At 40.6% G+C, this 16192-nt stretch overlaps 1 protein-coding gene across 1 annotated transcript in view; it reads right to left on the reverse strand.

Annotated features, from left to right (window-relative positions):
* The window catches only part of Sorcs3 (sortilin related VPS10 domain containing receptor 3), a 602076-nt gene that overhangs the window by 88075 nt on the left and 497809 nt on the right, over positions 1 to 16192 (reverse strand). The window contains exons 10-13 of the mRNA XM_051199708.1: positions 10681 to 10827; positions 9069 to 9171; positions 4021 to 4097; positions 1272 to 1363 (exon numbers count right to left, since the gene is read on the reverse strand). Of these exons, the coding sequence (XP_051055665.1) occupies positions 1272 to 1363; positions 4021 to 4097; positions 9069 to 9171; positions 10681 to 10827 (419 nt within the window). The remainder of the gene's footprint in view (positions 1 to 1271; positions 1364 to 4020; positions 4098 to 9068; positions 9172 to 10680; positions 10828 to 16192) is intronic.

The following is a 16192-nucleotide window of genomic DNA, read 5'->3' on the forward strand; positions in this document are numbered from 1 at the left end:
TAGAACAGAAAGTAAATTAGGTACAAGACTTTGGACTCATCAAGAAAGAATAGCTATTGGAATATTTTCTCTGAATTTGTCAAATGCAAATGGACTAGAATTGTTAATGTACTTATTGCCTATATATAATATATATAATTATCGCATATAGTTTTTCTTATATTAGTTTTAACCTGTCTTTAAAATTTTAGACAAAAAAGGGGGATATGTAGTGATGTCTTGCTTGTACAAATAAAGCCTGTCTGAAGGTCAGAGAATGGAGCTTGCCACTTAGCTAACCATAGAGGTCTGGAGGTCTGTACAGACAGACAGTAAGTGAGATGGCTGGGTGGAAACAGGAAGTGAGATGGCTAGACGGAGAAAGTATATTAGCAGGAAGAAACAGGAACTCACTCTCTTGTCTGCTGAGGCTCTAAGGAGGTAAGGTATGGCTGTGCCTTGCCCCTTTTTTTCTCTGATCTCTCAGCATTTTATTCTATTTATGACCCTGGGTTTTTATTATTTAGACCAATTAAGAACTCCATTTAGACATAACTGTTATAAACTCTTTTAACTCCACTTGTATTTTAAATTTACTGTAACTGTGGCCCCCTAGGACACCTAGTCCCATAGTATTTTCACTCTGTAATAAATTTGATCTTACTAAATAATTTGATTCTATTATCTTTTCATTCTTTCTTTTATTTTCTTTTTCTTTTTCTTTCTTTTTTTTGGCATTATTGAAGACAATCTCAAGGATTTCTCCATTCTTAGCCATTTCTCTTTCATCAATTGTAATGAAGCCACTGGCCTCTGCTCATTGTCCATACTCTCTTACAGTATTAAAGCCTATAGCATGGCTTCAACAACTTCCAAGTTGCTTATAGCTACAAACACAGACTATCAGTCCAGATAACCCCTTAATCACTGGAAGAATATTCATGATACCCAAAGGTCATCTATAATGAAACAGTCATAGGTTCATAAACTAAAGTTATTGAGAACTGAGCTTCGTATCTGTTAACATGAACATAACCATCCCTTTAGAGCAATTTCCATCTCTTGTATTTGGATTCCAAATCAAGGCTGCCTGAGCTTGTTGATCCTTTTATGCTTTTCTGCCTTACCTGACCATACATATTGCTACCTAAGAGGTAGATGATATAAGGACATTGAAAAAGTGGGCTGGTGAGTAAATGAAAACTGGAATGCAAAACCACTCAATGACTTGACTTTTCCCAACCTTCTCCACTAAAGAGCTTTTCATTAATGGGATAGGAGGCTGTCCTTACCACAAGTGCCTGACTGGCAGAGGTGTGTGTTTCATGGCCACGAGGGCGCCACCCCAGTCTAGGAACCAGACATTGTACTCTTCATCAAAGATCTGGAACAACAACAACAACAGCAGTGATCAGAGCAATGCCTCACATTGGCAGTGCTTTACAATTGGCAGTCTTTCATACACATCATTTCGTTTACCTTCTGTGCTCTCCGGTGGCTCTACAGGACAGTCTGACACATATTATCTGCATTTAATAGATGAGAAACTGGGCTCACAGAGAGCAAACGGCTCTCCTTATCCCACTGAAATGGCACATCCAGGACATTTCCCACTAGTCATGTGAACCAAAATACTACATGAAGGCAAAGCGATATGGTATATGCTCAACTAGGTAATCCTTTCCCCCCGCCCAAAAAGAGCATGATTAAAAAACTTCCCACCTTTGCTTTCTTATAAATTACTTTTCTCATCTCTGTTTCTTTGTCTTTATGCCTTTTTAACTAAACAGAGAATTTCTCCAGACCCTAGAACAATAGAACTCTTAGACATAGTCACTACTTCCTAGATTCTTCTAGAGGCTGGAAGAAGACCCAAATTTTGTGCCTATGAATCAAATATTTACAAATATGCATTACAATATATATAGTTTTCCTGGGCCTTAAGACAAGCCAGTACTTGACACATACATTTTTCCAAAGCTTATTAACTATCCATTCACTATCTACTGATTCAATGATCCACATCTCCATCTTTTTATTTGCTAAGCACCAGCAAAATATGAGTCTCAACAAAGATGTTTTCAGATCTAATTCCACATATATCAAGGCATATGGTTTGTATAATTCTAGCTTGAAACAGGAAGAGTAATTATTCACCAAAGACCCCCAATTTCAGAGTTCATAGAAGAAAACAGACATGATGAATTCTTCAAGTTCTGAACTCTGTTGTTGGCTCATATGACAGAGATGCACAGTATAGGATGATGACTCAGAAGTAAAGACTAAAAGATGGTAAGCAGGAGCTGGCAGGTGGAAAAGAGGAATGAGTAGAAATAATGTGATTTCCTGCAATATGTTCAAATGAACACAGAAGTATGCTTCTCTGTCTTAAAATTCTTATTTCTCATTCTTCACATTTATCTTTTCAGTGAAGAAAAATGCCCTACCAATGGCCACCCTTAACATGCAAAGGCCTTATGGTTGCAATTCACATATATTTCAAATATGATGACGAGGTGAAGTCTGCAGTTCTAGTCAGAGGATAGCTCTGTGATAAGTAATGTAATGGGGATAAAGGACTGAAGCCAGGGAGGCAGAGAAAGTAGTACTTAGACTTCCCTCTTGATACTGTCTTCCATTGCCAGTTCTTCCTCTGACAGTCATAGGCATGAAAAGTAGAAGCTTGGGAAGTTTGAGAAAGAGAGGAAGAAAAGCAAAATGATAGGGGCATAATGGGAGGAATGTAGCATTGGCCAGGTAATATATTTCTTTAGGTTCTTGGACAATGATTGTTCTTTATACTGGATGAGTTAACTTTCCAGCTCCTGACCTCTTTTTATAGATTATCTTATATTCTGAAGGCTGACACCTATTCACATGTCTGTTCCCTAGTCACTTGGTTACAGCCTTTGGATCAAGAGTTATCATATTCTCCACTGTACCCTGTATATCAGTTAAAATAGCTATTGCACCCATTAAGTCCCTGGCAACACTGTTTGTGGTGGTAGTAGTGACAATGATGGCAGTGAGGGTGATGGCAATGTGGTGGTGATGCCAGACTTCATTTGGCCATCCAAATTGGAACTGGACCAGCAAGACCGCTAATGGTGAATTAACCTGCATCAGGACATTCAGTGCCTTTCCCTTCTCTTCCCCAGCTAGAAATCTTATTCTTTTTAAGACTTAGTAAAACACCACCTCGTAAGAAGAACCAATTAATCACCCTCCTTTCCATGATAAGACTACTAAAATAATACAATCACCCTGAACTACATTTTGTTTTATGTTAAAACTATTTCCTTCATATAATTTTTGAACTTCTTCAATGAAGGAATATCAAATCTTGAGGCTCTTGTCTGATACATTGTTGACATTAACTATGTGTTGACTAATATAGTAGTTCCATGTGGTTACTTACATTAAACTTAAATCAAAAGTTCAGTTCACACTCCGCATATATCAGCTATGCAATGGCCGTGTGCGACATTGTTATCACCGCTCCAAGTTCTACTGTTTGCAATACTGAATTGATGTTTCTTGTCGACATATATGTATTAAGCTGTCTCATATCTACTGATAGCTGGGTCTATATAATTCTAAATTATCATTGACTTTAGTGACTTTTCTGGTTTCAACATTCTAATCCTTTCCCTTTGCAGATAAAGAAGCAGCTCAAGAAAGCTGATGAGGGAGACTGCTTGCCAAGATTCCTTGGCACACTAATGACAAAAAACATCCCATCAGAGTGTCCCAGAAACCAGAGCAATGCTTAGCATCCAGAGGCTGTTACACACATAAGGCTGAAGGGATGGAATAAGCAGTCAGACTAAATCTAGGTTTTCTTCTCACAGGCCCAGGCGTCTTTTTACCCACCATTACCCCTCTAAACCTGTTAGTCAGAGTAAACTGCAGTTAGTCAACTATTTTTTTGACTACAAAGTGATAAGGAATCTAAGAATCCATGGGATTGAAAGATGCTAGATGTCTTAACTGTCTACTTTACTTTAAATATCTTTCTTCTCCCTGAATCATGACACTTACCTGTCTCCATGTGTTGCCCCCATCGGAGGAGATGAACACACCAATATCTGTATAGGAGAGTTCTGAGCCAATGTTGCCTGAAACATAAACAGATCATCTGAAATTGTCAGGCAGTTCAAGTGTGCTCAGGGTTAGAGGAGGATGTTACAGTAAAGGTTCCCCAAAGGATGCTTACAGTTTATTTGTGTACACTCTTTCTTGAGGTCACCTAAAAATAAAAAACCCAGCAGGGGAAAGAAAAAAAACTCAGTATGAGAAAAGCGAGCAAAGAGTGTGACACAAATGCATCTTTAGCTGGTAGGGCTCAGGGACTGACTATTGATGAAGTCTCTTGCTCTCACTACCCAGACTGTTTCGGATTGTGCCTGACTGGTGTGCACTGAAGATGGCAAGGGACAGAAGGGAATACATGAATATGGAGGATGGGAACAAAGCTCTCCTATTCAAGTATAACTATAGCCTAAGAAAAGTGTGTGTGTGTGTGTGTGTGTGTGTGTGTGTGTGTGTGTTAGCATGAATGTTTGGATGAGTATGCTGATTTATCTCTTGACTGCTTGAATGTACTGGAATGCAGTAGGTTAAAAAAAAAGACAGTACATTAAGTTGCAAGAGGAAAGTAGTGGAGAGAAGGGAGGAATGAAAGGGAGTAGTATAGAGTTAATTAAAATATATTACATATTTGCAAACCATAAGAAGGATGTTAAAATATGAGGGAGCTCATTGGAAAGAAGGGTTACATGAAGGGGGGTTGGCGATGAGAGAGGGAAGGGCAAGTGACCAAAATACAGCATACACGTGTTTAAAATAGGTATAATAAAATTCAAAGACCTCAAAAAAGAAATAAAATTATACAAGAAAAAGAAAATATCTGGGACAGAAGAGATGGTCCAGATGGTTAATTAAATAACTCACTGCCAAACCTTATATATTGAATTTCAAACCTTATATATTGAATTTGATCCCCAAGATCTACTGATGACAGGAGAGAAACAATTTCCTCAAATTGTTCTCAGACATCCATACACACTTGTGGCTTGAGTGCACACACAATCAAGCACGGACGCGCACACATGTGTGTGCACGCGCATACACACACACATACACACACAGTATAAAATAACATTAAGATACTTTTATTCTGCTTATGTTGCTCTAGCATTACGAGTGGACAGTCTCATCACAGTTCCTACACCAAAGCCTCACACACAATACTGTAGATAATTTGATGTTCTTAGGTTGATGTGCCCTTGGAGACATGTTAAAATGAAGAAAGCACCCTAATCATGTAAGAGTTTATCATATTGGTTGATTTTTTTCATTAAACATAGCAGGGAGGGAATGTTAGCTCCCACACATCTGTAACCTAAATAAGAGCACAATAAAAATGCAATAATGAAAATGTTAATTGAGCTCCTGACATTTAATACTTCAAAATGAGAAATTAAAGCTGGCTACAGCTTGTCAAGCTCCCATCAGCATCCAAGAGCACACAGCTAGCCAACTTGTTTTGACACATAGGCTTCTAAAAATAACCCCAGTGCTTAGGCTCAGGGAGTGGGTGTACAAGGAGAGGGGAGGAGCTTTGAGAGCCACTATAGATGTCTGTAGGAAATTCATCTTTTCAGGCATAGGTCTAAGGGAATAGCCAAAACAAAAGCAAAGAAATAAGGTGGAGAAGATCCTGGTCCCATGGTTGCCACCAGAAGGCATAATAATAATAAAGTGTGGTAATCTGCTAGATCTTTTAGCAATATCTACTAAGAAAAACTGGAAGGAGGAAAAGGAAGAGAGGTCTAAATCTTTGCCAACCCTAGCACTGTCTCTTAACCTGTTGTTCTCAGCCTGTCTTTCGAATCTTCACCCTGCTGGCAGTTGGGTGATGGTAAGAAGCTCACTTCATAGACTCTGTTTTCAGAAGAATCTTCCATTATCCGAAGGGCACCCTGAGAAATACACAGCTAATTACAGGGACCAGAAACTAGGTTGTCAGACTGAGAAACAGTACAGATGTTTTGTAGTATGATTTTATGCTGGGCCATATTGTCTTTAAGCAGCTCAGTGGACAGTTGTAAGAGAAAGAATGTAGGTAATGTTATCATTGAGTGGCCTGATGAAGGGCTTCCTTGGTTAAGTAAAATGAGGCTCAGGCAGAGTGGCTGCTGAGCAATCTGGAAGGTAGTATAGCTTTGGCTGCCTAAGGGGTGCCTAGGAAGCAGGACATGGGAATGAGTCAGGAAAACAAGGAGTTTTTATTATTATTATTATTATTATTATTATTATTATTATTATTATTTTTAGCAACTGCTTATTTTGTAAGCAAACAAGTTTCTACTGACATTTGTGTGTTATTCAACTTTTATCTGTTTCCTGCCATTGCAATCATTCTCTGATCTTTCAACACTGATGAACTACGAAGAAGGAATTCTGGAGCTCCCTGGGTTAGAAATGCTTCTCCAAATGACAGCAAAAGGACCTGTCCTGACAGGAACACCAGTGGCTCAGTAGGGGGTTGGGGAATGCACACAGACAACTGAATACAGAAGGGGCAGAAGTGGGTTAGCCTTGGAAGAGGCACAGTTAGGTGTTTGTGAGCTGCTGTTTGATGGTTACAGGATTAACCACTATTGTAATGAGAAAGAGTGTGCTCAGTCATGAGCGGCCACCCTCTTGCTCTCTGTTTCAGAGTGTGTAAATTGAATAGGACTGTCATCTATCTCACTGTTATACAATCAAGGCAAGTCAAGGGCCACTCTAAGGGGCTCTGGTCCCCTTAGATGCAAGTCCTTCACCGATACTGAGAATCAGTAGCAAGATATTTGGAAGCCCAATACTTCTTTCTAAAGGTAACCACCAAATTCTCCAGAGCTCCCCTCCATAAAGGTTTGAAAGGAATCTCAGTGCAGGCATTCTTCCACAGCTTCCTCGACGCCAGTTCTCAGGACAATATGGAAAGAGGAAGTGAACAGGAAGAGTGGGAATCAGGGCCCTGAGCTCTTCAGGCAGACAGAGGGCATACATACAAGGGAGCTATCTGAAGACCCCCCCCCCGCCCCACACACACACCTAGAGTAACAGTGAAGGCATGTTTGGGTGACTTCCTAATTATTTTCCTTAAGGAAAATCATTTTCCACAGAAACCAGGTCAGCAAAGTAAAGGAAGCTAGGCATGAAGAATTAGAAGCCAGCACGTTAGCTCAAGATCTTGTCATCTGTGTCTTAGCTTTCCCTCTCCTGATGTTCCATGGCTGGCAAGAAGCCTCAGGAGTTTGTGAGCAAGAGATGGTAATTAGTAAATTGTGATAACATAGCTAAATATTCAAAAATAAATACTTAATTTCTGAATGCCTGCTAACTCTTAGCATTAGACTAATTTAGAAGTGTGTGTGGTTAATACCATCTCACCTACACAATTTTCTCCAGTCTTATAAACGTGGTCTTCTCTCTTTGTTTTTGCAATATGTCCATAAGGAAGATTACACTTTCTGCTTTACAGATGAGGACATGAAGTTCAGAAGTTGAAAAACTGAACCAAATGCACCAGCCTAGCAAGTGTCAGAGCTCAGCTTTAGAGATCTGAATGACAGGGTTTCTGAATTTCACCGCATTCATAATGTATGCATATGATTATGGGTCCTGTTGAAGAGAAAAACCAAACTTCCTTCTTCTGATGAAAGAATGGCTTTAAAGTCAGGGATACAGGGGGATGATAGGTGCCTTATTATGCAGAGTAGCCATTGTGTCCTGAGCATTTGGAAACGCTGGAAACTCATTCCTTCATGTAACTCAGCAACCCAGCTACATTAGCTCTCCCATCACCACTTTGCCAGTCAAAACCCCAAAATTCAGAGTGTTTGAGCAATGCCTGGCTATCATCAGAAGAATTCAAATAATGTCTACTTTTATGACTGACCCCTATTTCCCACTGTAGCAGCTGATCCAGTCTTGGGTTTTCCGTAGACTTTGATGAGAGGCAGATGGACTATCAGTTCCTGAGCTTGAAGAACTAATTCATGTGGACTGTGGGTGTGGATATCACTCTCCAAGCTAGGGCCAGAGCAAAAGAGCCTATGCTCATCTCACTGACCTGCACTTCTAGGAACAGTAGTGGTGTTAGTCATGCTGGATCCTGTCCACACTTGTTGAAGAGAAGCTGCCTGTAGCAGCCACCTAGCTGGTTAATGTGCTTGGTTGTTGCTAGTGATTGAAAGTTCATTGGATTTGAGCTTTGGAGCTAGAATCCATATCTAGAAGAACAGGGCTCCAGATGCAAGAGTGTTGGATTGGTGGAGGAAAACTATAACCTAAGAAAGTCACTGTGAATGTATCTGCTTTCATTAGGAAAAAAAAAAAAAAGCTACCTGACACCACCAAAGCTGTAATTTCTAATATTAGAAGGAAGCCTGCCTTGCTTTATGCCAACAATGATGTATTCCTGAAAAGGTATATGCAAATCAAATGCATGCTAATCAAGGCACATCCCCTAGAGACTTTCATTTCATCAGAGAGTTGTTTATTGTCACTTCTGATTGATGTTCAGTGGACAGTGGCTCCAACAATGCAACCTGAAGTTTTTCTGCCCTTTTCCCCTAGGCTCTCTGCCAAGTGCTTAATCATGGGTAAACAAACCTTTACATGCACCAGAGACCTCCTGATTAAAAACAGCTCTGCGGTGAAACCCTTTGGAAAGTATCTTCTGTGTAAAGAGGAAGATGCCCTACCTGATATTTGGAGAGCTGGGAAGTTCACACGGCATGTTTTCTCAAACCAGGAATTCCCTGTTACAATCTCTCTGATCAGTCAGTTGACTTTGACAGGAATGCTGGCCTTTCACTAGATTCACAGGACTGGGGCCAGGATGAATTAACCTAGAAGCTAATCCTGTTCAAGGTTCTTTGCAATCTAGTCTTTGATGATGGGCTTTCAGGATTGAAAAATCTTGCTCATTTTCTGGGGAGCTTTCATCTAATGCTCAAATGAAACCAGGACCAACACATAAGCCACGGACCAGAGACCCTCAGTGAGGAAAAAGCCCAGGGAAGATTCCTTACCTGTGGCCACCACAAGTCCAGGGGCTGTGTTCTTGCTAGAGATCCTTCCGGAGGAATACGGGTTTTCAGAGAGCTGCAGATGAAGGTGTAAGGAACAGAAGGGCTAAAACAAAGAAAAAAGAAATCACCTCACTCCAGGGAACTCCAGCCATACCCTCACTTCTGCACAAGATGAGGGTCTTGCAGAAATTTATCATCTGGGAATAGCAATGGTGGATGCTGAACTTCAGACCCATCTGCCTGATGGACCCATTACTTCACATGAGCAGTTGCCCCAAATGCCACTCATAGTTTCTTCCTCGCTTGCTCTCATTCCATATCAAACGCCTCTTCTGCAGTCAACCTAGCCTTCAAGGTCTAGTTCATGGTTAGCGTCAGGAGCCCCCCCCCAGTCCTTTCTTTAACAAACGATGACAAATGTCCCTCCAGATTAGATGGTAACCATCAAACCCGCTTATTAGAGCTCTAAGGGGCCACCAGAGAGAAGGAAGAGAGGTAATTACATGATATAGTCCAGGTCTTCAACTACTGAGTTCTATGTGTTTATATGTTTTGACCTTGCTTATAATTTTACTTGAAATAATTTGAGCCTCTATCTGAAATTCACTGAATACGGAACTGTTTTCTATTCCTTTCCAGCCCAGTATGAAATGGGGTTGGGGATATATACCTTTAAAATAAAAATAAATGAGATGAAGACAAGCTAAGATAAAGAGAAAATTCAGTGAAGAGAGTAAGATGAAGTCATCACTGAGGTTTAGCAGTGCAAAGAGAATAAATTAACCAACGACTTTGTGAGCTGTTCCAATGGGTAGCCATTTGTGTGACATTCCTCATATCCACACCAAAGCTACAACTAACACTAAATACACCAAAGTGTGAAATTAGACTGAAAATAAGAAAATGGTGGTGGCTGTGACCGACCTAGACTCGACTATACCTCTAGATTTTAACACAGTGTCAATCTGGAATTCACCTGGCTGATTCATCTCTTTGAATACATAGCAGAAGACAACTTTTGGCTGAGGATAATCACATATCTGAGATCACAGAATGGCTTCTGGTATTTACTAACATGAAACTGATGGTTGTATTATTGTCAATTATCTTTCCTTACCACTTTAAGTTGAGGCACCCTGGGGCAGAGATGTCATCTTACACATCATGTCCTCCACACTGTCTGCCTCAATATTCTACATAGCAAGGACCTTCAAAAGCTGACAGGTTAACTGATGATCCTGTGTAGGCAGTCCTGCCTGACCTTCCTGGGTTTCTTTGTTATCCTGACATCTATATAGCATCAAACAAAGTAGAAGTCAACAGATGGGTTAGCCCCACTGAGTTATGTCTGGGACTGTTATTAATGAGTGCAGGCTTATTTTTCATTTCCTTTTTTTTTCTATCAGCTATAAGATATTGCTTATTCCAAACAAAGACCCATGCAATGCACTTAGTGTTCCATACAGTTGGTGTAGAGATCTGAGCCTGAAGACCTGTGATCCCGACATCGCTTAGCATGTTCCTAAGATCTAATACTGGGAGGAGACCTTGAAGCAGTATCCCCAGGGAAGCAACCTGCCCTGTGAATGCCACATGGGACTTGATAACTGACCAGTAAGCAGTGCACTGGACTTCCTCTCAGGTCCACATCTGGAGCTTGTAGCAGACGCCAATCCCTGCCTTTGTTGTAAGTGATGTATGTCTTCACCTGGTCATCTACCTTCTTATTTGCCAGGAATATCCCCTTGATACCTGCTACCTAGGAAAAAGGTGAGAGATGGAGAACCACGTTGGGCAAGAATGGCGGTATCCTTGGAGAAACCCTGAAAGAATCACCAGCATCTCCCACAAGGCATGAGGGGAACAAAACAATAGAAAAGGAATGCAGGAAGGAATGTCATATTCCACACAGTTCCTGCTCACCTTTGTGACCCACATCAAATCGTTAGACACACCCCTTAGCCATCAGATTTTCCTCACTTTACCTGTCTTTCTTTTTATTTTTTCCCCTGTAGGATATTATCTTTAATTAACTATTAACAGTTCCTTTGATAAAGACCAAAGGATTTACCCCTGCCAGAGACAGCTGTTTTAGCTCAAGATATTCTATTAGACAGGTTTTGATGTCACCAAGAAAATCCCCTTTATGGTGGCATCCCATTAATACCTCTTAGAAATAGGGTAGATATTATGCGGCAGATGCTCCAGTGCATGCCTCTAGCTCACTGTATGACTTTGGGTAATTCACATATTATCTTTAGATGACTTTTAAATTGGTGGCTTCTCTTCTTTTCCCTAGTTGGCTGACAAAGGTCCTCTGAGATAATGCAGTCCTCTTGCCAGAGTTTCTAATGTATTGGAATTTTCATGCCCTTGATATTCTGAAGGAATAAAGAGCACCACTATAGAACAAGTAGCTGGAGTTGATTTATCAATTACATACACCCCAGGCTAAGTACAAATTCCACTTAAATTGTTATTCTATGTGCTGGAAAGGAGAGCAGAATCTTAAAATGACAATGTCCTGTAACAGAAAAAAAGAATCTTAAAATTGTCATCAGCATATTACAAGGACAAAACACAAACAAGATTTTGTGTGCATGTGTGTAACAAATAAGACAATGCGTGTATTAGAAACAATAATTGTGTGTGTGGGGGGGCTTGTGTGTTGCATGTGTGCACCCAAATGGAAACTACACACACACACACACACACACACACACACATACACACACAGAGAGAGAGAGAGAGAGAGAGAGAGAGAGAGAGAGAGAGAGAGAGAGAGAGAGAGACTACATAATCGTCATTGTAGAATAGCAGGTTTGCTGGATGTATTTTTTCATTGTCAACTGGACTGGATTTCCTCATTTCCCTATGAAAAACCACCTCTTAGTATACATTTGAGAATATTTCCAGAAGATTTAACTGAAAAGGAAGCTCCATCCGGAATGTAGCACTCTGCCATCCCATGGACTAGGAACCTAAAGCGAATAAAAAGAAGGAAGCTAGTTTATCATTATTTATCCGTCTCTGCTTCCAGACTATAGATGAAATGTGACCAGCCACTCACCCTTTTGCTGCTATGACTCCCCCATTGTGAAGTACTATATCATCAAAGTCTGTGTCCAAATAAGCCATTCCTTCCTCAGATTGCATTTGCTAAGTATTTGTTATAAATACGAAGGAAGTAACTAGCACAGTGGACAGCACTGATGGATTGAAGTTCTCATTTTACTTGTCTGCCATTCTTCAAGGGTCATGGTTAACTGAAATTCACTACAGCTTTGAAGGAACAGCAGTTGGAGGAAAGGAAAAGTAAGTTTCACAGAGCTGGATTTTTCTTTCCTTCATTCTTTCTTTCTCTTTCTTTCTTTCTTTCTTTCTTTCTTTCTTTCTTTCTTTCTTTCTTTCTGTCTGTCTGTCTTTCTTCTTTCTCCTCTCCTAAATGACAAACAAAAAAGCCTCAAACAAATGGACAGAGAATGTCAGGAGAAGAAAGAATTATGAGGAAAGGGCAGCAGAAGGAATTTGGTACTGAGTCAGTGATGGATTGAAGGGATGACTAGACTGCCACCTTGAGCTGAAAGAGGGTGGGGACAGAGAAGCAGTGTTAGCAAGATGAGGCCTGTGTCCCTGCGGCATGGGTCCGAGCCGTACCCTCCCTGTCTCAACAGCTCTCAGACAGTGTGTTTTAGAAAGACTCGGGCCTCACACACTCCCAGGCAGCCTAAGCAGATTTCAAGGCTCATTAATTTATTTATGTGCATGTGTGTGGTAGATTATGAGTGGGAGTGTGTGCCTAAACCTTAAAAAGGTCTCTTGAAGCTCAAACTGTAGGCCCTTTCTTGGTGCCTGTCTCCTTATTTAGTACTAGGATCTGAAGCATTATCCTCAGGAACACACATCTCTCTAGCGCCCAAACTTCATCTTTAAAGCCCACTGAAACCATACAGATTTAATCTGGCTGCCTGGCACTTCCCCCAGAGAACAGGATTTTGCTCTACTTTCCATAGATCCTCCTACTGAAGGGAAGTGTTTTCTGGTGTTGTCTTTGGCCACAAAGCTGGTGCCATCATTGCTAGTCTGTGAGAGAATGCTTTCTTGAATCAGTTGCCCTCCTGCAACTCACACCCAGGGACTTGATGTTTATTTCCTGGAAAATTAAAAAAAAAAAAAAAAAAAAAAAAAAAAAGTGTGACTCTGAGTCCAGGAGCACCTCTGGCTGTGAAGGGCCTGTGACATCCTTGCATGAGAACAGGCATGTGCAAACATGCACGGTGAACATGTCAAACAAACAGAATATGCTTATTCTGTGTCTCCCATGAGTACAGTACCCACTACTAAGAGAGGCAACTTCTATGAGTCACACAGAAATTTCCCTCCGTCAAAACTGAGAGAATAGAAAACAAAAGTTGTAGGAAAAGAAGGTATTTCCATGGAAATCTCTTGAAGCAGCCCGTAACTTGTCTCCCCTGAAGCTGGACACAATGGTACAGCACATGTCATTTATGTGGGGATGGTTCATCATGTGCCCATCATTTCTGGGATCATTCTTGGCTTCATGTCTTGAATAAGTAAATAAACAAATGGACATCATTTTAAAGGCCACTTAGCCACTGTGTCTTTCAGTACAAGAACTTTGAATATTTGGTTGCAACTCAACTTAGAACTATATTCATTCTCCATCCTAACAGTCATGTCCGCATCTATGTGCTTGGAGACGTGTGTGTGTGTGTGTGTGTGTGTGTGTGTGTGTGTGTGTGTGTGTGTGTGTGTGTGTGTGTGTGTGCTCTTCTGACATGAGGGGATCTTCAGCACTTCTCAGCCTCCCTGCATGGAGTATAATGGAATTAAGAAATGAGATACATGTTTTTTGCTCTTCATCTGAGGAGGCACTTAGCATTCCATTAACTTTACATATTCTTTCTCCCACTGTAGGTTGAAATCATTAGTGTGGTTACTGCTGATGTTCTTGGAAGTCTAGTGAGAAGCATGTGACAGTACCTACAAAAGGGTACAAGTGCCATTGTAGTACGGTTTTATTCTTTGTGCATAACATGATCACCATCTTAGAGTAAAGATTACCTTGGCTAGTAGCCATGGCAACTAATTGAGAACAACACAAAAACAGCTAGGTGCATTGTAATGTTAACAGACTACTGACAGCCCTGCAAGGAAGAGGAGAAAAGGCCCACAAGACTCTCCTTGGGGATGGCAGTCTTTATTCCTTCCTGCCCTCCCATATGTGTAAGGGACTGTGGAAGATGCTTTAGTGCATAGAAAGTAGAAGGTTAATTAAGTCTTCAAGGCTGACTCCATGATGCTGTTTGCATGAGGCCATGAAAGAATGGAGCTTTGTCTTCATGCAATGGTTTCAGAGCATCAACTCATGGTCCTGGAAGTCAGCTTTCACCAAGACTTTAACTTGTGGGTTCTCCAAGTTGGACTTTGGTGGACTCTTAGTTTTGATACCCTGTCTGGGGTGAACAAACATTTGGTTTCATCTCCCCATGAAAAGTTAATGCAACAGTATTAGGTTGGCAAGGCTCACTTTCCCTCTGGGAATCAGACTGAGGTGCACAGGGACAGTGACTGCAGGTCCCTTGGCAGACCATGGTGTCCAGGTGATATGGTCATCTGTTAGTAATGTCCCTAGGACTTCAGGACAAGGAAACTAGGAATCTGCTGAGAAAAAGCAATTAGCATGATCTGCCGTGGGCTGTCCCTAGTATCTGAACTACAATAAGGGTCTGACCAAGGTCAGTGCAGGAAAACAATCCCTGTGGAGTTTATAAGCAGCTGTCCATCTGGGCCAGAAATGATCACTGAAGGTTATAACAGCAGATAGAATGGAGGGAGGCACTAGAGACAGGTAAGGCAAAGAAATAACAATTAATAAGCAGAAAAGTGGGACACTGGGGCTCACTCAAAGTGTTACAGTCTATCTGTCCACACATAGAGAGTTCAGCAGTTACTAGAGAAGTGAAAAATAATCCTGCAATGATAAAGCACCCAGGCTATAATCAGAAAGGCTAAAGGTGTGTGAGCGCGCGTGCGCGCATAAACACACACACACACACACACCCCTGATAATACCAGGTGTTGAAGAATGTATGAAATAAGGAAAACACTCATATTCTCCAAATGAACCACCACTTTACAAGCACTCTGATGGCTTTTCATGAACACAGATTTATATTTAATTTGGCAATTCTTCCTTTAAGTGTTTATTTATGAAAACTGAAATGTAATGTTCATTTATAGGTGTTAAGTACAATCACACAAAATTGAAAGTGACCTAAATATTCTTCAATGGATGAATAATAACTATAGTCTGTTCTGGGACACTACTCGGCAATGAAAATTAACATTTGCTGATACATTTTACAGTGTGTACTATGCACCAGATGACTACAAGATACAACTTCTAAGCCAAGCTTACATGTTGTGTTATTCTACCAACTGTCACTCTACAATAGGCAAAGGAGCCTAGGAGAAGTCAAGTAGCTGTTTCTCGTGGTACAGGTTGGTACAAGGATTGAATACATTTCAAGGGCATTAGAGAGAAGACTGTGGGACCCATTCCTCCCACATTTTGACTCTGAACTTAGTTGTACGCACCTATCAAAACCCATAGAACCATATACCAAAGAACCTATGTTTATTGCATGTAAACTCGACCTCTTTTCTAAAAACTATAAAAAGTAGGAAGATTAGAGAAAGAAGCTTGACACGTTAGCCAAGCGTACATGGATTCTTTCAAATGTAGCATCAAGGTGTCCTAGTTATACGATGTGAGCTAAGCCATTCAGTTCGACAAGACCCTGTAAGTTTATAGTCACCTTGGGGAACAATGCTTACCATAAAGGGAAACAAACACAAGTGTTACTGTGATTTAGGTCTGCAAGACCCACCAAGGGAGCCATTGGCCACACATGATACTTAGCAAGTGAGAATAAGAGACGGATTCCATTTTATTTAGTTTTAATAAATGTTAATTTTAGTGGATAATCAATTTGGCTACTGGCCCAGTTCATTCATATGTATGTGACTCTCCTTTATAACACAATTTATAAAATAACATTACATATCAACTACTTCTTGTAAAAAAAAAATAGTATATG

This window comes from Phodopus roborovskii, unplaced genomic scaffold, assembly GCF_943737965.1.
Source record: "Phodopus roborovskii unplaced genomic scaffold, PHOROB, whole genome shotgun sequence".
NCBI classification, from domain to species: Eukaryota; Metazoa; Chordata; class Mammalia; order Rodentia; family Cricetidae; genus Phodopus; species Phodopus roborovskii.